The sequence below is a fragment of the Phascolarctos cinereus genome, unplaced genomic scaffold (genome assembly GCF_003287225.1).
Source record: "Phascolarctos cinereus isolate Bilbo 61053 unplaced genomic scaffold, phaCin_HiC Scaffold_5;HRSCAF=322, whole genome shotgun sequence".
Lineage (NCBI taxonomy): Eukaryota > Metazoa > Chordata > Mammalia > Diprotodontia > Phascolarctidae > Phascolarctos > Phascolarctos cinereus.
Genome location: NW_027555958.1, coordinates 68847996 through 68871276, shown reverse-complemented (window position 1 = coordinate 68871276; position 23281 = coordinate 68847996). Strand labels below are relative to the sequence as shown.

The following is a 23281-nucleotide window of genomic DNA, read 5'->3' as shown; positions in this document are numbered from 1 at the left end:
TCTGTTGCAATTTCACCTTTGCAACATCTCTCCAATACTTTCCTTTCTCTTCTCTAACACTGACCCCACTCAAGTGTTGGCTGTCAGTACTTTGTGCATAAACAACTACAGTAGCCTGAAGGTGGATCCTCCTATTTCACCTCTTTCTACTCCAATCCATCCTCCCTTCAACCTAAAGCTGATTTTCCTAAAGTACAAGCCTTTCTATTAAAAATACGTAACACCCCCACCTCTGTGAATCTCACTGGCTCCCTATTGCCTCCAGGATAAATACAAAATTCTCTAGCATTCAAAGCCCTTCATAACCTAGCCCCCTCCTACCTTCCAGTCTTCTTAAAACCTTACTCCTTGCTGCATACTCTTCAGTCCAGAGACACTAGCCTGTTCAATGAACAAGACACTCTTATCTCTCAGTTCTGGGCATTTTCTGTGGCTGTCTCCCACACCTGGAATTCTTTCCTCAACTCCATTTACTGGCTTTCCTAGCTTCCTTTAAATCCAAATTAAAATTCCATCTTCTACAGGAAGCCTTTCCCAAACCCTCTTAATCCCTATGCCTTCTTTTCTTTTCAATTTTTCCTATTTATCCTTTATATTGCTTATTTGTACATGGTTACTTATTGTCTGCTCCATCAGATTGTGCTCTCCTTGCGGGTAGGAACTATCTTTTGCCTCTTTTTGTATGTCTAGAGCTTAGCATAGTTCCTGGCACATAAGTGCTTAATAAATGTTTATTGACTGATGGATAGTACAAGCCTCAGGATACTTTAAGGCTGCTTCAAGTTTTTATTCAACCATGTTTTTTTAAACTATATTTTTTGATGATTACATGAGGAAAAAAGTTCTATGATTAAAGAAACCTCTTTTGGGAGAAAAATTTCTTAAAACATTATTTAAATTACAAAAAATGTTTTTGGAATGAAAATGTTCCAAGTTCAAATGTCGGCAGATAAATCACAAAATTCTGCAGTGATATAGCTTAAAGCCAGGATAATGCCATAAAACATGTGGGCAATGTAAACATCAGCCTATTGTGGATTAATAACTTCTATGACATTCCATCATGCCATGATGCAAAAGTTTTGTTCTAGTAAAACCATAGAGACAATCTGTCACAGCATTTGCCTTAAAACATAGATAATGGCTGTTTCCAATCTCATTCACCTTCAGTAGGAAGCCGGCTAATGCCAGGACAGCTGTTATGGTTTGAATCTTTACCCAGCCCCTTAGCTCCACTAGAGACTGCAACCTTCCCTCCTGAGATTCCCACATCATCTCTGCTTCTGGAAGTCTACCCTGATAGTGCCATAGAAACTACCAGGAATCAGTTTTCCTCATCCTTCTGTCATTAGACTGGTATAAGTCTGAAATTTGGAACTTGGGAGTTAAAGAAGACATAGGGCTACTATGAGTACTAAGTTCAAGGACTCTCAATTGGAATAGAGCTCAAAGGTCATCTAGTCCAATATATACCCGATCAAGAATCCCTTTTGTAACATACTGATCAAGTCTAGTGAGAAGAAATGTTGTCTTATATTGAAGATTAAGTGTCATGTTTGGTATGCCTTGGGAACTTAAGAACAATAATTTTGTTTCAGTGGGAAAATGTACCCTGAGTTTACGAACAGCTTGAACTTTTGGAACACAACCTATTAATAAAGAAAATAAATGCTATCATCTATTGCAACGTTTCATTCTGAAGTTCTGTGTTTAACAAAGTAAAAATGGGGTGTATATATGAATAATTTAGTTTAACAAGTATTAATTATCTACTCTTGTGAGGCACATTTTGTTATGCCTGGAGATGTAGACAAAAACAACACTGGTCGTGCTGTTAAGGACATTTGGGGGATCAGGGAGGGCTTCATTGGAGCTAGCTGAATCTTGAAGACAAAAAAGGATTTTGTAAAGTAGAACTGGAAGAATGGATTTTAGGCTGGGTGAATAATGAGTTTGAAGAACAATCCAGTTTAGCTTGAAGATAGTATAGATGAAAGGGAATAATATGGAATATGAAGAGAGGTATAGCTAGGTTGTGGAAGACTTTAATACCAGATTTTGTATTTTAAGAGCTTGCATTTTATAGTATAAGTAAAATATAGAACTGCTAAAAGTTTGGGGTCTTGAGAACAAAATGATCTGCATTCTATGCCTTAGTCTTATTTTGACAGCAATGTGAGGGATGGGCTAGAGAGGGGAAGTGTTGGTTGCATGGCACTAGTGAGTAGGCTTTTAAAATGGACAAAAGAAACAATGAGAATCTGAAATAGGCCAGTAGCCTTGTGAGTGGAGAAATGGAAGATGTGAGATGTTGGTGATATAAAATAGATGAGACTTGGCAACTAATTACATATGAAGAATGAGAATGACGGCCTTCCCTTAAGTTCATCTATGACTAGAATCTGGAACTACTGCTAGTATTTGGAGCTGGGGTTTCTACCTGTGGGGAGAAGGATCGTCTCCACTGTAGCTGGTAATGTTGGTGGGTGCTATCATTAGGATTGGTGGGGTTTATGTGTTCTTGGCATCCCAAATCAGAACTCAGAATTTATGAATAGTGTTGTGGATGATGGGTTTTCTAATACAATTACTACTATACTTCAATAGTGTTGGTTCTCTATTATAAATTAAGTAAGCTGTTTTGATCTAACTTAGGAACATGATCATTATTTATAAAATTGTGTATGAAGTTCTAAATAATTGATTGCAAAACATCCTTTTGAAAGTTAGTTTAAAGAGTAGGATTCAAGCTAGCCCTACATTTGTTTCTGTGCCTTCTACTTCATTCATGTAATTGAGTTAGAATTCTCTAGTTTCTTTCCAAAATTAAAAAAAAAACAAAATGGGAGAGATAAAGACAAAATTACCAAAACAGACAAATCAATCAGTCAAGCATATATTAAATATCTTTTGTGTATCAGGTGCTTGGGGATACAGTTAGAAAAATTAAAATAGTTACTGCCTTCAAGGAGCTTACATTTTCTCAGTGTAGTTCAAGGTCTTTTGTTTAATTTGTAGCTCTAAATAGTAATTTTTGTAAGCAAGTTTTTTTCTCTGAGTACTTTAGGTCAGTTCTCCATTTTAAATATTAATTTTTAATATAGAGAAGTTCTGGATATTCAGCAATAAAGTGAGAATAATCTTCTCTGTCATTTTTATTAAACTGCATTTATTACCATGAAAAGCAATAGCCAGCATAAAGCTACTAAACAATCAGATGAGAATGAATACTGTTAGAGAGCAGTGCATAGCATCAGTAGGATTTCCAGCAAAAGGAGCAGAAATATTACTCTAAAGTTAAGTTAATGAGACCTCACCCAAAATTAAATCAGTCCTTAGGTCAAAATAACTGTTAGGCATTGCTTAGTTAATTTTTGTCTTATTTTTGTAGGAAAGATTGTCAAAGGGAGAAATGGCATTATAGAACATGAAAATGTTTCTTTTTGCCCAAGTACCTCTACTTTTGTTGTTGTTGTCTACATATTCAAATAATAGTTGCTAGAAGAGAATAATGCATATTTTGTAGTTGACTTTGTTGACAATACAAACCAAACTGAAGGAAGAAAGAAGCGTCCTTCCAAACTATCAGAATAATTTTCTCCCCAGTAACTTTGTAACTGTAAGTTCATTACTATTCGCTTTGTTGACAGCTTTAAGTCGGCTTCCTGTGTTGTGCTGTGCCTTGGTAATGAAAAATTCATTACCCATATTTGCTTTACAAACTTAGCAGTGCTCTAGTTTCAAGTTTGAGGGAAAAGACATATTGATGGCGTGAAATAAATTAAGATAGCTTTACTAGTGCTAGGAGTATGAAGTACATGAGAGTGTTTATAGCATTTTCATCTTTTTCCCATTTTCTGGTTATTTATTAACCAGCTGTTGGGATGCACATATACCTTTAGAAGGCTTGTTTAGTTGCAAGTTAATGTTTACATTTGACCTCTTTTGAATGTAAAAAGGGAAAACTCATGATAGCAGATGGGAACTGCCTGAGTCGATTCTGCCTCAAAAGATGAGGAATGTGCATTTGGAACTGAGACCAGAAAAACAGTCAGGAAAGAAGAGTTAGGTCAGATGTGGGCAGCAGCAACTGGGAACTGTTTAAATTGTGAAACTCCCTCCCTGAAGGGACCTTTTCTTTACCCTCTTTAGTGTGTAAAGTAGTGGTATATGCCTAACAAGCATTTATTTATTAGAAGCTGTCTAATTCAGTAGAAAGAGCGCGGGACTTGGAGTCAAAAGACTTAATTTCAGCTCTTAGCTCTTTTGTGTACTACAGGTGTAACTTTGAACAAATGACTTAAATTTTTCTAAGCCTTAGTTTCCTCCTCTGTGAAAGGGAGATGTTATTTGCACCACATACATTATAGGCAGTTGTGAAGAAAGCTCTTTGTAACTCATAAAACATTATAAATTGTTATTCATGAGGTATTGAAAAACAAAACAAAAAAGATCAGATTTTTAAAAAATGCTGAGGTGGAATGTTAGCCAGGAAGTTTATTTAACTTCTTATTTGCAAGAAATATTATCCATCCAGTAGGAATACTTTATAGACTTATTAATGTATGGTTAGCACTTCATATTATTTTTATACTATGGAATTATATGAAGTTAATAATTGTGTTTCTAGCAATTGAAATGTAACTAGCAATTTTTTTGTTATTGATGTAATTTCTTCTACCTGTGTAACTCCCTTGACTTCATGGCATGTTTTTTAATTCAATATGTAAATTTGTGTTTTAGCTGGATTGCTAAGTGATGAATGACTTTTTTTTTATAGAATTTCAGAACAAGAAGGAAACTTAGTGGTCATCTAGTCCAACCTTCTGTCTTGTCCAGGAATCTTCCATATGATACCTTTGACAAATGATCATTTAGTCTCTGCTTATATAGAAGGAAATTTCTTCCTTTTCAGGGGAACCCATTCCATTTTGGCAGTACTCGAGTTTTCTGAAAGTTCTTCACTATATTGAGACAAAATTCTGCCTCTCTGTAAATTCCACCTATCAGTCCTGTTTTGGCACTGTGTTACTACATAGAATAAATCTGACACATTATCTTCATTTCAACATATCAGAGTTGAAGATATCTGTCATGTCTCTTCTCAAAGCTTCTTTTTTCCTAATAAATATTACCATATCCTTCATATGACATGACGCGAAAGCCTTCAGTATCCTGATCACCTTTTCTAGGTATCTTTTAATTTGTCATCATACCCCTAATTATTGCATCCAGAACAGAGGACAGTACTGTAGGTGTGGTTGACCATAATGTAAGGTACTTTGTGGTTTTGGACCTTCCAGTAAATCTTACTGAGATACCTCATTATAGAGGTGAGATAAAAGAGTCTACTAGTGAAATTTATCTTTTGGTAGGTCCTATCAAGTTGAAAAGCTTTGAGTGCAAGCAAGTTGATAGAACATACATGTGCTGACTCTCAGAATGGCCTCATGGTCTAAAGCATCAGACTCAAGAGCAATCTTCTGGTTTTTGAATCCCACTTCTGACGTGACACTTGTCATCTGGTGAACATCCTAGATGATTTTGGAGAAGTCTGCCATTGGAGGATTAACTCCTGAGGAATCACTTTTTTTTTCCAGCCACAACAACTCATGAAAAACTTCTGGTAAGACCAGGGTTATGACCTTCATTGTTGCAGAGTGCTCACAGTCAAAAAATCACAAATCTTTGAAGTATTATTTTGCATATTATAAGTCTTTTAATTCAGTCTTAAGTTATATTAGCTTTTGGAATAGCCACAGCACAATCTTAACTTCTTTTGAGCTGACAGTCAAGCAAAATTTCTAGGACCTTTTCATATGGATTGCCATTAAACCAGGCCTTACAAATTCTGCATGTGTACAGTTGAGTTTTTAAATCTAAGGGCATCAGCTTTACATTTATCCCTGTTGCATTTCATTTTATTATATTTAACCTATTATTTTAGCCTTGTGAGACTTTTTTGAACACTGATTCTGCCATGCAACATGGCAGCCAGGTTGCATAATAGGCAGAGTGTTGAACTTGGAGTCAGGAAAACCCCAATGAAATCCCATTTACTATTGTGTGTCTCCAGCAAACAACTTAACCTTTCTCAGACTCAATTTCCTCTTCTTTAAAATATAGATAATAACAGTATCTACTTGTGAAGTTTAGATGAGATAACATATGTACAGTGCTTTGTAAACCTTACCTGATTGCTTGCTATCATTATTATTATTGTTGTCGTCTATCCCTCCTAGCTTTATAGTGTATATACATTTGATACACAGCCTTTTGTATCTTTATCCAAATTATTAAACTGTTAAACTACAACAGAACCAAGGATAGGTCCATAAATCATGGTTGACTCTGATCCATTCATCAACACCCTAGTTAAACTCATTCATCCAGCCGTATTTCTACTCAGTAATATTGTCAGCCAGTCCTCATTTTAAAATTTTGTACATAGGGATGTCTTGATTCACTTTGTGAAATATCTTGCTGAAATTTGGATACACTTTACCTGGCATGTGCATAGCATATGTGTTATTAGATTTCATATGTGAATTACTTCAGCCTTTTGTTTCTCTTCTGTTCATTTTGATAAAGAATTTGATGAATATTTTTAGAACCTTTTAATTCAGGAATATTTGGGAAATGGTTCATTTTTCCTTCATTTGACAGCCATATTATCTGAGAAATTTTAGTATTAAAATGATTAACATTTTCAGTTTTCATTTACCAGCTTGAAGCAGAGAAAGATGATCAGTTTTCTTTGTAGATTTTTTGCAAAACCCTTAATTCACACTTGCTTGTTGGAAAACTTTCTAGCCACCTACATGTTCTTGTAACTGCATTGTACTTTCAGTTAACTATACCTCCAGAAAATAATTCATTCTTGCATTAGCAACCAGTTGTGTGAACACAATTAGCATGTTATGAACTGTTAGTGTTGAGCTTATATTGAATCACTAAATGAGAACTGTTTATGCAGAGAATTTAAAGAAGTTTATTTTAGATTTTTAAAAATACCTCATGGATCAATCATAGTGTATTTGCTTTTATTCAGGTGGGTCTTTGTGCATCAGTAATTGAAATTAGCTGTTAGAGCTTAATCACTCAAGCTTGTCCACTCCTGATTACCCAGGCATGAATTTAGAAGTTTGTCATTGCTGCTCGGGAACCGTAGGGTAGCATGAAATCTTGTTAGTATTCCTTAACTTTCTTCTCCATTCTTGTTTTGGGATTAATTTTACTCGCTTTCTTTTCCAAAGTTATTTGAGTTTTTATTTGTGTCTTTATTCCTCAGTGTTTCTTAATTCCTCTTGGCTAAAGCATATCTTTTCTTGATCCAGTTTACAGTACTTTTTAGCTCTCAGCCCTGCTTCATGTCATATTTGAATGACTTAGTTGGGAAAATCATCATCTGCTCAAATAGAATCTGTCTCTTGAATATGCTAATTAATAAGATTACATATTTAACCCAAATAGAGATAAAGTCAAAGAAAAAGAGGTATTTGGTACCTGCTCCATTCTGGATACTTTCTCCAGTCTCATACTTCTGAGGTCTAGAGAAGTGAATCTTGTTATTGCTGTTCATTCATTCATTCATGACAAGCATTGATTAAGTACCTTTGAGTATGCTACTAACATTTTAAGGTTTATTCGGGGTTTTTTGGGGGGAGAGGGGGAAGCGGGGAGGAGTTGATCTGGACCTCTGATTTCATTGGTGTAAAGAAATCCCTGTGAGGAAAGTTTCTCTATCAAGCAAATCCACAACTACTTTCCTTCTTCTAGTATTGGAGAGTTGCTTGGATCATTAAGCGTGTAAGTGACTTTCCCATGGTCATATGGTCAATAATGTGTCAGAAGATTTTGAACCTCGATCTTTTCAATCCATGTGCTGTGATAGAGAGCAGCTAGGGGGCACAGTGGATAGAGTGCTGGGCCTGAAGTCAGAAAGACTCATCTTTCTGAGTTAATCTGGCCTCAGGTACTTACTAGCTATGTGACCCTGGGCAAGTCACTTAACCCTACTTGCCTCAGTTTCCTCATCTGTAAAATGATCTGGAGAAGGGAATAGCAAACCAGTCCAGTATATTTGCTAAGAAAACCCCAAATGGGGTCACGTAGAGTTGGATGTGACTGAAAAAATGACTGAATGGTATGACTGCCTCTCCACATTTCTATAATATTTTAAAATCCCTAGGTTTATGAAGCAATTCTCAGCAACTCTAAGATGGTTAGTACAAGTATTTTTATCCTTATTTTACATTTAAAGAAACTGAGGCACAGAAAAATTGAGTAATTTTCCCAAGATCACACAGCTAATCTCTGTATTCTTAGGCTTAGCAGCATTTCTGTCTCACTATATTGTGATTTTCCCAACTGGAAGCCCTCCAGTTTTAGTCATATAATCTGAGATAACAAAGTTTCATTTACTTTAGGCTACATTTTTGAGATTCTTCTCTTTTTCTTCTTTCCTGTACCCTTTTTCTGTTGTTGTTCCTCCCCCCCCCCCAGCACAGCACACTTAGCCAGTCATTTAAAATGCAAATCTACTTTAGCAGTTTGAGGAAATCTCAGGGCACAGAGTACACAGAGTTAGGTCAGTTAAAGGTATACTGTTTTCTCTGGCACAGTTCATATTTATTGATTCCAAGATTGACCAAATCACCCTTTGAACAGTCTTTGTGTTATCCATACCTTGTTTGTTGGCTCTCAGCCTTCTTTATCAAGTTTCTTTTTCCAGTTCTAGTCTCTTTCACTTTTTTCCACCTCCAAACACTTTTTGAGATCCTCTCCTCATGTTTACTAGTTTTGAAAATCTTTTTTTGTTTCCCTCTAATGGCAACTTCAGTGAATTCATGCTGCTGTTTTATCTAATTTGTCTAAGACAGGTACTCTAGCTTCATATCTGTTTTTCCAAACATGTTCTTCATACCTCCCATCTTTTTTCATTTCCTGCTCTTGCCCCAGCTTACCTAGATGTCGTGGAGATCGTATAATAATATTTCCTGGCCTCTCTGATTTCTTATTACAAATATAATGGTAGTTTGAATTTGGTGGGGGTCAAGAGGGTGTGGGAAAGGAAGTAAAACTTCATTCGTTCCTGAATCCATTCTTTCTTCATCCTCCTTGACTGGAAGGGAGTACTGGATTAAAGTTTTTTGGTTTTTTTCCTGGTGATTTGTACTTTTGTTCTCCATTAGCATGAATGATAGAAATTTGACTGTGTGTACCATAAGACAGAGTGTGTTGCTGTCTAAATATAACTCTGTTGCCTATGCTTCAAAGAAGAATAAGATCTTTTTGGGTCTATTTTTGTTACCAGCTCTTTACCTTTATAGCAGTTAAATTTTGGACATTTAATTTGTTTGGTTGAAGCTGTAACTTGAAATATTCAAAGGTTCTTCTGAGAATGGGCTGCTCTTGTCACCTAAATCCATTAAGATTTAGATTGTTGAACTGGACCATCTGGTAATTTAGTCAAGTGAGTTTTGGGTCCAGAATAAACACCATATCTGGATTCTTATCTGTAGTTGAAATGACATCATCTTCCAATGGCAAACTTACTGAAATCACTAAATAAGTTGAAATTGACAGAAAATAAATTTGAATAAATTCCTAGCAGCCAAAATTTCTTCCCACTTCTACTTTACTTAGTAAGTTGATGAAAGGTGGCCATTAGAGATTCACATCATTTAATAAACAGTGATCTTTCTAATAAAAAAAAAATCTACCCTTCTAAAAAGGCAAACTAGGAAAACTAAGGTTTTCAAACTATATTTCAAATCAGGAACCAGCAAAACTATTTGGCATACTGTATAGTATAATGGAAAGAGTATTAATGTTGAGTCAGAGGACCTGAGTTCCCATTCTGATTCTGCCATTGGCCAAATGTGTGGCCTGGGTAAGTCATTAACTTTTCTGAACCTCAGTATCTTTATCTATAAAATGAGGAGTATGTACTGGATGATATCACTCTAATGTCTTTTCAAGCATTCATTCTGTGATTGTGCTGGTTAAAAAATAGAAAATAAGTCATTACAACAGACCTGCCAAAGAAACCAGAAAACATAGTAGCTCATGCTTGGTAAATCTCCAAGTATATATTGCTCCTAGAAGCACTTCTTGTCTGACAGGAGCTGCTGGGAAATTTGGAAAGCAGAAATTAGATTTAGATCAGCATCTTAAACCATATAACAGAACAAGCTCCTGATGAATCTGGGACCAGAATATAAAAGTCCTATCTTGTTAAAGAAGGAAAAGCAGTTCCTTTCATAGCCATAGCTAGGGGGAGAATTCCTATCAAAACAAGGTATGATACAGTGGGAAGGGTAGTGGATTTAGAGTCTGAGAACCTGGGTTCAGAGCCCATATCTATTTCTTACTCTTCATGTGACCTTGTACAAGTCACTTAATCTCTATGGATTTTAGCTTTTTTGTCTGAAAAATGACAGGTTTGGATTACATGACTCTAAAGACCTTTCTAGCACTAAATCTGTGATCTGTGGTTTATAGGGTATCATTAAAAGCAAAATAAACAGCTCTGATTAGATAAGATATAGATAGTTTTGCATTTACAAAATTAATTATGTTTGAATAATAAAAGAAATTATTGAATGGAAGAAAAAATAGTTGTTTGACCTTGAGCAAGTCACTTAACCTCTCAAAACTTTGTAAAATTGTGTAATAGCACATACTTTGCATAGTTATGAGGATGAAGTAAGATAGATATAGATATTTATATAGGCATTTCACCCTCTATACATATATATGCACACACACACACACACACACACACACACACACACACACACACATATATATATATATATAGTTCTTTGTAAGCCAACTGTTAACTATTATTATTAGTATAGCACTGTAAATAGTTTGATATCCAGGTTTATCTATCTATATGAACATAAATGTATAAATATAAATATAGATAGCAGATTGATGGATATATTGAGAGAGAGAGAATATATTGACATTGGATAAGACGAAAAGACACTCCTCAATAAATAAGTGGTTTAAATAAGGCATTTATCTAAAGGGATCAGGTAGTGATATCACCAGCTGTTGAAGAATGAACTCCTGTTTTGCTGAGAATTTCTTCACCTTACGAAATTTTTCTTTTTTATCAGCAAAAAACCTTATTTTTACTTTAAAACTGGGTAGTTAGCCAGAGAAGAGAACCTCTAATAGTTTCCAAATGTTTACTGTTTAGGCTTGGATTAGACTATAAGCCTTAGTGAACATCAGGAATTTGCAAAGCTTGCCATTTTTCATAGATCCTTTCATTATGGCTAGATGGAACCCATGCAAACTCTGTTTTATGAATCGCATATTATCTTCATTGGGAAACTATCTTCAAGCCATTGACTTAATTTTAAAAAGCAAAACCCCCAAATTTTTATACATTTAAAAAATTTTCAGATGGCCATTTCAATTACTGTAGAAGTAGAATATGATTCTGAATTGAATTTCATTTTACGATTTATCAAATACATGTCCGCTTCCCCCCACAGTCTTATGACCTAGTTGCAGAGTCTATTCCATATTTCACAGTTGAAATTCTTGCAAATTTGCAAAGCTATTGCTGAAGAAATTAATATGATGCATCCTTGTACCTCAGCAAGGTGGTTGCTGCTGTTGGCTGTATTTCATAGTAACATGTCTAAACAGGCAACCATTTTAAATTTCATATTGTAGAAAAATCATTCTTTAAAATAAAAACCTGAGCAAAATAAATAACTCTTGCTGGATAGTACCATACTTTCTTACTATATAAATCTGTTCAGACAAAATATCATGCATTTTTTTCAATAAACATTTATGCTAATAACAAATGTTTGGGGCTTTGATTTTTTATAATTATTAATTGCTTATATGTTATGATTCCTGCATTGGATAATGTGGCTGAATGATCACTTCTAACACTTAAGAAAATTCCTGCAGCTAAAGAAATCATATTAATTGTTTACCAATGTTGAAACTACTAGAACTGGTGGGTATTCATTGACAGTTGGAATTTTATAACAAAGTAAAAGGAGATATAATTTCTTGCTTAAAAATATTTTATTTTGAACTGAAATCATTAATAAACATAAAAAGTCTCCTATACAGGGTAACAAAACTGCTATGTTATTTTGGCTCCCTATTTATGCTGAACCTCCCCTGTATATAATTTGTTTATGATAAATGTTATGTAAACATATGTATACATATATGTATATGTGCATTTACATACAATTGCTATGTTTGTTTGGCTCCCTGTTTGTACTTTTCTCCCCTTGCATATTTTAAGGAAGTATTTTATTGATGTCCATTGTTGGTTAATATCTCTCACTGCCTATTTACTAATCTACCATTTACATCTTCCCCTTTTCACCGAGGGTAGCAAACATGAACTTCTTCATCCTAGGAAATTCCCTAGGCTGTAATTTAAAATAATTTCACAAGAAGCATTTAGGTAAATTTATGGAAGATAGAATCATGACCTATTTGATCACGGGATAAAATTGCTGTCATAGAGGGCAGTGGCACTCACTGCTTCCTCTCTCTTGCTTATAGCTTAAGCCATTAGAGCTGTAAAGTTTACTTAGAGTTTGCAGAGAAGGAAGAGGGTAGGGTCTATGACAGAACCTTGGGGAACACCCACAGTTAGGGGGTGTGATGAATGATGAACCAGCAAAGGTGGATGAGAAGGAGCTGTCAGATAGTTAGACAAAGAACCAAGAGAGAGTTGTGTCATGAAAAACCAGAGAGGAAAGAGTTCCAGGAGCAGAGGATAGGCAGTGCTGCCAAATGTATCAGATATATTGAGAAGCATGGGGACTGAGAAAAGAGTTTCAGATTAAGCTTCTAGAAAGTAGTTTTAGTTGAGGAATAAGGTTGCATAACTATTGTTAGTCTTTGCTGTTTTCTCTGGGAAGGTGTTATTATCTCATTTGTCTCATCTGAGTTCAGAGGAAATCAGGTGGAAACAGTCTTGGAATGATCACTCACTATTGTGCTATTACTGTTTTACCTTTAATGTTCTCTGGACACTGTACAGTTAGAAAAAATGACTGCTTTTTGTACTTGAACATAAGTCTTGAATGTAAGCTCATCTTATATAGGCTTTGAAAGCATCTTTGGAACAACTCCAGTAACTGACGGGATGATGGGGATATGTGTTTCATTTCATTATATTTCTGGAAGACATCCTGACTCCAGGCCTTCGCTCAAACTATTTTAACTGAACTGAAATGCACCTCTTTCTCTTTTCTCACTGTCCATATCCTTTAAGACCCAGTTTTAACCCAAGAATAAGGCCTTTTTTTTTTAACTGACCCAAGCCACATTAAGATAATAACTATTTCCTGAATTTTTCTGATTTCTATCTAGGTCAGCCCTTGCCTTTGGATAGTTGTGTCTGTCTTCATTAGTTGGGCACTGGAGTCCCAGTAGGAGTAAGACAATAGGCAGATAGGTTCTTTAGGTATTTCCCCTTCTCTCCTTGGACTCTACTTCAAGGGAATTCAGGCCATACCAGCTTAAGAGTATTAGAGCTGAGTTTAGCACTTATTGTCCTTTCACCCATTTTGACCCTTTGTCATATTGTTACTTAACTGTTTTCTGTAAAAATGACTTGTTTGCTATGCTAGTCTTTAATATATATATATATATATATATATATATGTGTGTGTGTGTGTGTGTGTGTGTGTGTGTGTATATATATATGTGTGTATGTATATATATATATATATATATATATATATATATATATATATATATATATATATATATATATATATATACATACTATACACACACACATATATTAGTGGATAGGATGACTCTCTTGTTCATATAGGTTTCGGATACATTGCTGTATACATGAGTATTTATTAAATATTAAGAACCAGCTGCCATGGTGTCTCTGCCATTTTGTTCATTTTTCATATTTTAATTGAAAATCTGCTTCATTACAGATGCATTAAATCATAGTCCTAAAAAGAAGTTTGTTTGATTCTAATGTATTAATTTTTCACAAATTTGAGATTTAAATATGTTTTACATTCTTAAAGTGACATTGATATGGATTTGTTCTCTAGTTGTCTAGAATGTGCCTTAGAGAATACTTTCCTGGTTACTTCAAGAAGTTTGAAACAGTGAATATTGGGTATTTGTTTCTTGTAATAAAAAGTGTATATATGTATTTGTAGTTGTTTTTCATCATAGGAAACAGCAATGTATTTTGACAAAGTTGGTGTACCTAGTTTATCATCTTTTTTCCCTTAGTGTTATTCCTCTGTTAAGAGAATCAATTGGAATATTGATGCAGCGAACACCTCCGTCACTGGAAAGTGCTCTGCCTCAGTGCTATCAGAGGGTAAGCTGTAAAACTTCCAGACCTCTTGAGTTTTGTGAAGATCCAAACTCCTGAGGTTTTTAATGTGTTTGTTTTTTAAGTATTGAATTTTTGGTGAGCATATGCTTGGATATAGTGGTTTTTTTTAAAGTCCGGGATTGAATCATGACTTATGGCCATTAACTCTGAACAAGTTAAAAAAAATTTTTTTTAATTGCTAAAGAAAATGTTGTGAAATATAATTTAGCTGGAACTCTGAGCTTTTTTTCTTATTTTGTTAGAATAATGGAACACTTTTTAAAGATTTTAAAATTGAGTATTGCATAATAAAAAGATATAATGCAAACGTCTTAAGAATATAAGCTTCTTAAGGGTAGAGATTGTCTTTTCAGCTGCTAGCCCATTGTCTTACTTAATCATGTACCTAATAAACATTTGCTTATTTGAACTATTTGTTGAGTTGTGGATGTTGTCCTCAAATTTACATAAAGATCCTTCTCAAACTTAGTTTTTTCTTTAGCTACTTGTCTACCCTGGGCAGCTAAATGGTGCAGTGGATAGAGTGCTGGGCCTGGAGTCAGGAAGACTCATCTTCCCAAGTTCAGATCTGGCCTCAGACACTCACTAGCTGTGTGACCCTGGGAAAATCATGCAACCCTTACTTCCGTCACTTCTTCATCTGTAAAATGAGGTAGAGAAGGAAATGGCAAACCACTACAGTACCTTTGCCAAGAAAACCCCAAATGGGTCCCAGAGAGTTAGACATGACTAAAACGACTGAACGACTGTCCACTCAAAATGTGGAATCTGAAAAATGTTGACACCAGTTCTAAAAGAAATTGCCCCTTAGTTCATGAAAAACAAGACTACGTTAGGATTCCCTTTTCCCCAGAGGCAGAGTCAAACTTTATTTTGCCTATAACACTTGTCATGATCACAGTGTTGTAGGATCATAGATTTAGAGTTTAGAACACACTTGCACTTTAGATTTTCTTTTTTATCCTTTATTATCCAGTTTAATCCCTTCGTTGTACATAAGAAGCAACTGAGGCCCGGAGAGGCTAAGTGCCTTGTACAGGTTTACACAGGTAGTAAATGGCAGAGTTGGGCTTTGAACTTGGATCCCTCGATAAAAATCTACCATTCTTCACTGTACCACATACTTGACTCATTGTAAGGTCTGAGCCAGCTCTGCCTTACAGAACCTGGAAAATGAATGATCATAAAGTGAGCATCTTTTAAACAGCATTTGAAGAAGAAAATGTAATATTGCATACTGCTTAAATCTAAAAAATTTAGAAAATTTGTATATCATACAAAACTGGAAAAAAGCTACTAAAAATTGAGATACACAAAAATCTCAACAAATTGAAATTGTGGGCTAAAGCTAATAATTTAGTTGGGATATATGTGAGGTCTTAAACTTGGTTTCATAAATTTGTTCATATCAGTAGAGGATGGGGCATAGATACATTGATAGGAAATAGTTTATGTGGAAAAAACCTGGGGGCTTCAGCAAATTGCAATCTCAGTATTAGTCAGCAGTGTTATGTGACTGTTAAAAAAGTGATTGTGATTTTAGGATACATTGATTAGACCGGACTGTTTAGAACTAGGAGGGATTTAAGAAATTCTTTAATCCCACATCCTCAGTTTACAGGTTAAGTAACAGGCCTAAATATGTCAAGTGACTTATTAATATGCTTATATAGCTGGTAAGTAGTAGAGATGGGTTTCTCATCTAGATGGTTTGATTTCAAGTCCACTGCTTTATTACTCTATACTGTTGTATTACTCTACTATTGTTTTTTTATCCTAATCACAATAGTATTGCTATATATTAACATAGAATTGTACATGCCCAATCTAAGCTTCAGGAGTAAACTGTGATGCTATTAAGTTTTATTGTACTTGTTTGTCAGTGCCTTAGTTCATCTCCTTGTTACTCTTACCTGGTCCCTGCTGGTTTCTTCTTGTTGATATTCTGTGAATTCTACTAAATCTCTGTTTCAATGATTAATCATGTCTATACTGATAGTTCCTAGGGAAAACATGTTCAAAATAACGAGGCTATACATTTATAAATGATAAAACTAAAGCTAGCAGAGTTATTATTTCTAAATACTATTGAGGCCCATGCTTCTTGGGCCTAAGCCCACAACTATTCAGCTCTATCCTACCTTTACCCTTATTTCTGTGGGTCCATTTTCTTACCCCCTTAATTGCTATAACAACACTGATATATATTTTCTGAAAAAAAATTATATTTCAAATGATGAAATAAAGTGGTGAGTGGAATTTGTAGCTGCCTGTTTCCAGAGAAAGAAGGCAGCTGACCTAGTAGCCATGGTTCTAGTCTACACTCTTAGTTGTTACTTGTCTAAAATTATATTATCATTTAATCTCCTTGGGCTTTAGTTTTCTCATCTGTAAAATGAGAATTAGAGTACTTGTCCTGCTTACCTACGGATTGTGGTGAAGATTAAATGAAATAATCTATTTGAAGATGCTTTGTGGGAACAAAAACAACTATTTAATTTAGATGTAAAATGTTTATATTTTCTTGACCCAAATTTAGTTACAATGAGCTGGTTAGCTATACACTGACTGCAAGAAATTTAAAAATATATATAAAATCAGTTAAAATCACTTTGAACAAAGTTACTATTTATTATGAGCAAGGCATTGTATTAGATGCCATGAATCTAAAGGTTTCCTGCCCATGAAGATTACTAAAATGGTTGGTGGCTTTTGAATGCAGTATATGCTTAGTAAGACTTACTTCCTAGTATATTGAGTTGGTCAATTATTTTGCAGTATCATCATAGTGTAGAGGAAGTAGGTCTCATATCAGTATGGTTTTAAGGGAAACCCAGTTTGAGATTAAAAAATTTCAGATCTTGTGGGTGACCTGGGTACTTAAGAGTTGTCATAATTAATATTTAATGTAACTTGAGTGTCATATCTTTGTCTTGCTCTCCTCATAAAGCATTAAGGCATATTTTTCATGTTTTGTCCAGAGAAACATAGGTAGTCTTAACAATGGATAGATTTTAGTAAATTTATGTGATGGTACTTTTGTGAAAATATGATTTCATGTGACATGTGTGATACCATTCCATTTACATTTCATTTTATTTTTCTGATGAAGTATAGTAATTTCTGCATAGTTGATAATGATTGTATCTGCACCTTGTATTCTAGGTTCTGCAGTTGCAAGGAGTTTATCATTTACAAGAGCAGCATTTTTGGACTCTTTGTTCTGATGTGTATGTTGGGACCTTGAAATTAGTAGTTGCACCTGATGCTGATTCAAGGTGGATTTTAAGCCAGACTCACAATATTTTTACTCAGGTATGGCTATTCTTCACTTTATTATTGGCAGAATTTTGAGATTATTTTTATTTATTGCATATATCAGCTGAATATTATGTATTTTCCTGACACAGATTTTGATTGTGGGGATTTCTCTGTAGTTTATAGTTTATAGAAAGTATTGTTTAATTCTTAGATTTGTAGTACTTGAGGAAATTATATTATGAAAATACATTCTCCAAGCACAGGTTTAATTTTGTTACTCTAAACATTATAAAAACATATTTTGACAGGAAAAAAATGGGCCACTTTTTAAATGGATAAAGGTGAAGCAGCATGATATATTGAGTAGAGTGCTGAATTTTGATTGGGTTCAAACCCTCTTTCTGACACTTGGTAGTCTTGTGTCATTTACGCCGGTTATTTAAGTTCTCTATCCTCGGTTTATTAATTTGTTAAATGGTGGTAGCCTCATAAACTTGTCATCTTTTACTTTTTAACTCTCTCTCATATGCCATTATCCAACCTGTTACCAAGTCTTATGGATTCTTCCTTTGCCATCTCTATCTTCCTGATATAGATCCTCATCCCTTCATATGTGGACTATTGCAACAGCCTTCTGGTTGGTCTCCCCACCTCAAATTTCTCTCCATTCCAATCCATCCTCCACTTACCTACCAAAGTCATCTTCCTAAAACACAGATCTGACCATGTCACTCTCTCTTTCTTTCAACTCATAAAACTCCATATTACCTTCTAAAGCAAATACAAAATCCTCTGTGACTTTTAAAATCCTTCACAACCTGGCCCCTTCTTACTTTTGCAGTCTTCTTACATTTTCCTCCCTTGCAAATACTACATAGGGAAAGGAGAAGGTTTGGAGGGGAGGGGATAAGCATTTATACGGTGCCTACTATGTGCTACATACTTTATATATATTATCTTATTTGATTGCATCATCCAGTTTTACTGGCCTCCTTGCTGTACCTCTAGCAAAACATACCATCTGCTGATTCCATGCCTTTTCACTTACTCTGAAATTCTGTGCTAAAATTCTCTCTTTCTTCACCTCTGCCTTTTGGCTTTGCTAGCTTTCTTTAAATATCAGCTAAAATTCCACCTTCTGAAAGGTCTTTCCTGGTTCTCCTTAGTGCCAATATCTTCCCATTGAGATTGGTTGTTTTCATGTTGTGACTCCCCCATTAGAATGTCAGCTCCTGGGGCAGCTAGGTGACACAGTGGATAGAGGCCTGCAGTCAGGAGAACCTGAGTTCAAATCTGGCTTCAGACACTTAACACTTCCTAGCTCTTTGACCCTGGGCAAGTAAATTAACCCTAAGAATGTCAGCTTCTTGAGAACAAATATTGTTTTTGCTCTTCTTTGTACTTAGCCAATGTCTCACATATAATAAGCATGTAGTAAATGCTTATTATCTATTAACTAACTAATACATCATTTTCACTACCCAGGACAATAGAGTCATCACCCTCGGGACACTTATATCACAGTCCTTTATGGGATTACAGAGGAGATAGAAATACCAATAAAGAGGACAAAGTCAGGAAAATCAGCTGGATTAGAACAAGTGTACATAGAGGAAACCTGTGCTGAGGATGACATTTGGGAGGCGTTTAGTTATCTGAAGGAGGGGAAGATACCAAAGGCATGGAAAAAATCTTATACTTTATTATCCTGAATCAAGTTGAGTGAGAGAACTTCAGTAGCTAACAACCTATATGCCTATTCTCCTATTTATATAAAAATTTTGTGAGTATTATCAACATAGCACATGCATCAAAATCATTTTTGGTAAGGGCATTATTAGGGTACATGTAGACTTTCACAAGCAATCTTCCATAGTAGACTTAATCTTTACCACATATTTGAATGAAAGATAAGAGACAGTAAGATCCCAGTGTGATTATTGTTTGTTCATTTAGAAAAAAAGCGTTTGAGATTTCTGGGATATCTGGTCAGTCAGTAATACAGCTGATTAGTCATTTTCTCTAGACTCTGGCCTCTCTTGCCCTATGCCCAAAGAAGAACCATTCCCTCCTCTCCCTTTCTCCCCCCATACACACAAACACACACATACACACAGAGCTTAGTCCACAGGAAAAAGGAGAGAGCCTTGCCAAGATAAAATCCTTATTGATACTAGGGAGTTTTATTCATTCATACAGTCAGTCAGTGCCCTTTCTCTATCAATTCCATGAGTCCCTGACAGAGACACAAAGTAAATGTGTGGCGTTGTGCTTGGAGCCCACCCACCCACACACCAGAGCCTCTGCTGGTGTACCACGCTTTCTCCCTATCTGCCGTCCCACAATAACTGGCAAAAGTGACTGCCCAGCCAGTGAAGAAGGAAGGGTGAAGCTGAAAATGTTCTGTCTTTCATTTGGGGACCTGGCTGTAGCTACAAAACTATAGAACTCTTGTTGAAACACTCTCCTTGCCCTCCCCTAACCATGAAAAATGTGCAGACATTGATTCAGTCCAGCCATAAAAATGAAGGGTCAGCCAAAGGAACCACTGAAAACAGAGATCACTGTATGTGATGTGTAGGTATAGCCTTGAGAAAAGGAGACTGAAACCTAATTGGGGCCAGCCTTTCTTCCCAGAAGTTACTTTAAACAGGTACCCAGGCTGGTGAACTCTTTATCTCCCAACACTCTAGGAGGCTGTATTCATAACTACATGGAAGAATGCTCTAAATTGCTAATAATAAGAGAAATGCAGGTCCAAACAAACCTGAGGTTTTACCTCATTCCCTGCAAATTGGCAAAGAGGACAAAAATGGCAAATAGTCAGTGTCAGAGAGGTTGTGGGATGATAGGCACACTGATATGTTGTTGGTGGAATTGTGAGATAGTACACCGATTTTGGAAGGCAGTTTAAACTTGGACAAATTAAGTGATGAAAATGTCCATAATCTTTGAGCCAGAGACTCCATTACTGGGCTTATACCCCAATATAAGAAGCAAGTCCTTATATACACCAAAATGTTTATAGCAGCATTTTTTATGATAATAAAATATTGGAAACAATGTAGATGACCATCAACTGGGGAATGGCTTAAAAAAAAACTGACATGTGAATGTAATGGAATCTAAGAAATGATGAATGTGATGAATAGAGAAACATGGAATGATCTGTATGAACTGATGCAGAGTGAAGTAAGGAGAGCCAAGAAAACAGTACACTTAATGACTACAGCAATGTAAATGGAAAGGGCAACTACACACATACACAAAAATCAGAAGTGAATGTAATAAAATTATAAAGGTCAGTCATGACTCAGGTGAAGAAATATGAGAGGACACCACCAAACTATGGGAAGTCCACAAGTGTTATACATTGCACATGTTTTTGGACTTTTTAATTTATCAATATATTACACTGTTTTTTTTCCCTTTTTTTTTCTTTTGTCTTTATAAGTACTATTTGTTATAGGGATTAGCTGTCTGGGAAGGAGAGGTCTACTGGGGAAAACTATAATAATTATAATATATATAATAATTATATATAATATATATAATAATCAAAAAACAAGCATCAATAAAAATTTGTTATTGAAGAAACAAAGTGGAGGAGCACGGAAGCGCAACTCTCTTAACTTTAAATATGAATAGACAATAAATAGTCCAATGAAAGGACAGAGTGGCAGAACGGACAAGAAAACAAAACCTCACAATCTGGTTTCTCATGAAGAACCTCAAAAAAAGCAAAGACATAATGAATCAAAATGAGAGACCGAAGCACAACTTACTCAGCATCAGGTGAATTAAAAAAGCAGTAGTTGCAATCATTCTACAAGACAAAAATAAAAATTCACTATATCATTAAACAAGAGATTTATATTATGATTCAAGAAAACATAGACAATGAATCAATAATAAAAATGTACACCAAATGACATAATATATAAATTCATAAAGGTGAAACACTGTGACCCAGTGGTACTGCTGGAACCATGAAAATATTCACTTTCCTCTTTTTCCCCAGAGAAAGGACTATAAAGGGAATTCTCAGACGCCAAATAGACTAGATGACTACCACAACCCTCTCCTGATGGAGACAGAATTCTGTAACAGTTCAGTGAAGTTCTTGCTTATAAAACGACTGTCATCATTTTAGAAAGTGTAGCTCATTGCTAGGTATTTATGCTGTCTGTGGTTATTTTAAATGAGGTATCTCTTACTATCTCTCATCATGGGGTTTCATTGGTGATATATAGAAATGCTGAGGTTTTATGTGGGTATGTTTTAATATCCTTCTACTGTGCTAAAATTGTTGTTTCAACTTGCTTTTTAGTTGAATCTCTAGGATTTTCCAAATATATCATCATATTATGTGCAAAAAGAGATAGTTTTATTACCTCATTACCCATTATGATTCTTTCCATTTCTTTTTCTTCTGTGATTGCTATTGCTAATATTTCTAATACAATATTGAATAATATTGGTGATAATGGGCATCCTTGTTTTGTTCCTGATCCTATTGGGAAGGTTTTTAGCTTATCCCTATTACAATGCTTGCTGTTGATTTTAGGTAGATGCTTCTTTTCATTTTAAGGAAAAATCCTTTTATACCTATACTCTCAAGTGTTTTTAATAGGAACTCTTTGTTAGGCAACTAGCTTTGATTTAAATAAACTAGAGGAAGGCAAGAGTAGAAGCAAGAGCAGGCCCAGTGTCAAAATCCCTACCTCCTCTATCATTGGTGCCCAGAAAGATGTATACTTTTTCCCAGAAATCCCCCTTCACAATCCTTCTCTTCTCAAAGACTTAATAATTCACATGAAACATAATACCAGGCCTGCTTGTGGCAAAGTCAGCCTTTTGTGGCACTATGGGAGGCAGAAGAAGCAGCTTCCATAACATGGATATATTTAAAATTCCCTAATTTATCTTTTTCTGTCTCCCAAAAAAGATGGTCTGCAGCATCTGGGAAAAACTGTAGCTAAAAGGATTCTTTTTCAGCTGCTGTTTGGACTAGATGGCTGCCAAGTTCTGTTCTGCCTGAAGTTTTCTGATTCTTTAATAATTCCATAAACCAGTCATTTGTAATAGGTGATTGAAGGGGCAGCTAGGTGGTGTGCTAGATAGAGCACTGGTCCTGGAGTCAAGAGGACCTGAGTTCAAATATGACTTTGGACACTTGACACTTACTAGCTGTGGGACCCTGGGCGGGTCACTTCACTCTGATTGCCTTGCCAAAAAACAAAAAACCAAAAAAAATGGTGATTAGAAACACTCATTTTGGAGATCACAGCCATATATCTAGAACATTTTCAGTTATACATAAAGCAAGAACAAAGGTTCTGTTTACATTCTTTGAGAATGCAACTACATTCCTCATCTTTTCATGCATTGGGGAAAAATCTGCCAATATAACTTTTTTTATAAAAAAAATTTACAGGAAGATTCCATCAGATTTTTAAGAAAAAATCAATACCTATACTACTCAAATTATTTTTAGAAGTCGAGAAGGAAAACACTAAAGTAAAGAGAACTATAGCCGTAGATCAGCAAGTATTGGTTAAAATTTTTCAAACAAAATCCTAGCAAAAAGACTTGATTCAGAAAATCATTCATTTTGATGAAGTAGAATTTATCACA

General features: G+C 35.2%; 1 protein-coding gene and 1 long non-coding RNA gene across 2 annotated transcripts in view; one reads left to right on the top strand and one right to left on the bottom strand.

Annotated features, from left to right (window-relative positions):
- The window catches only part of SLC30A7 (solute carrier family 30 member 7), a 90452-nt gene that overhangs the window by 56072 nt on the left and 11099 nt on the right, over positions 1-23281 (top strand). The window contains exons 9-10 of the mRNA XM_020999949.2: positions 14275-14365; positions 17549-17698. Coding sequence (XP_020855608.1) covers positions 14275-14365; positions 17549-17698 — 241 coding nt within the window. The remainder of the gene's footprint in view (positions 1-14274; positions 14366-17548; positions 17699-23281) is intronic.
- LOC144457524 (uncharacterized) lies at positions 15333-21476 on the bottom strand. The gene is made up of 2 exons (XR_013486889.1): positions 21430-21476; positions 15333-15549 (listed from the first exon to the last, which is right to left on the bottom strand). It is a non-coding gene; the product is annotated as an uncharacterized LOC144457524 (long non-coding RNA).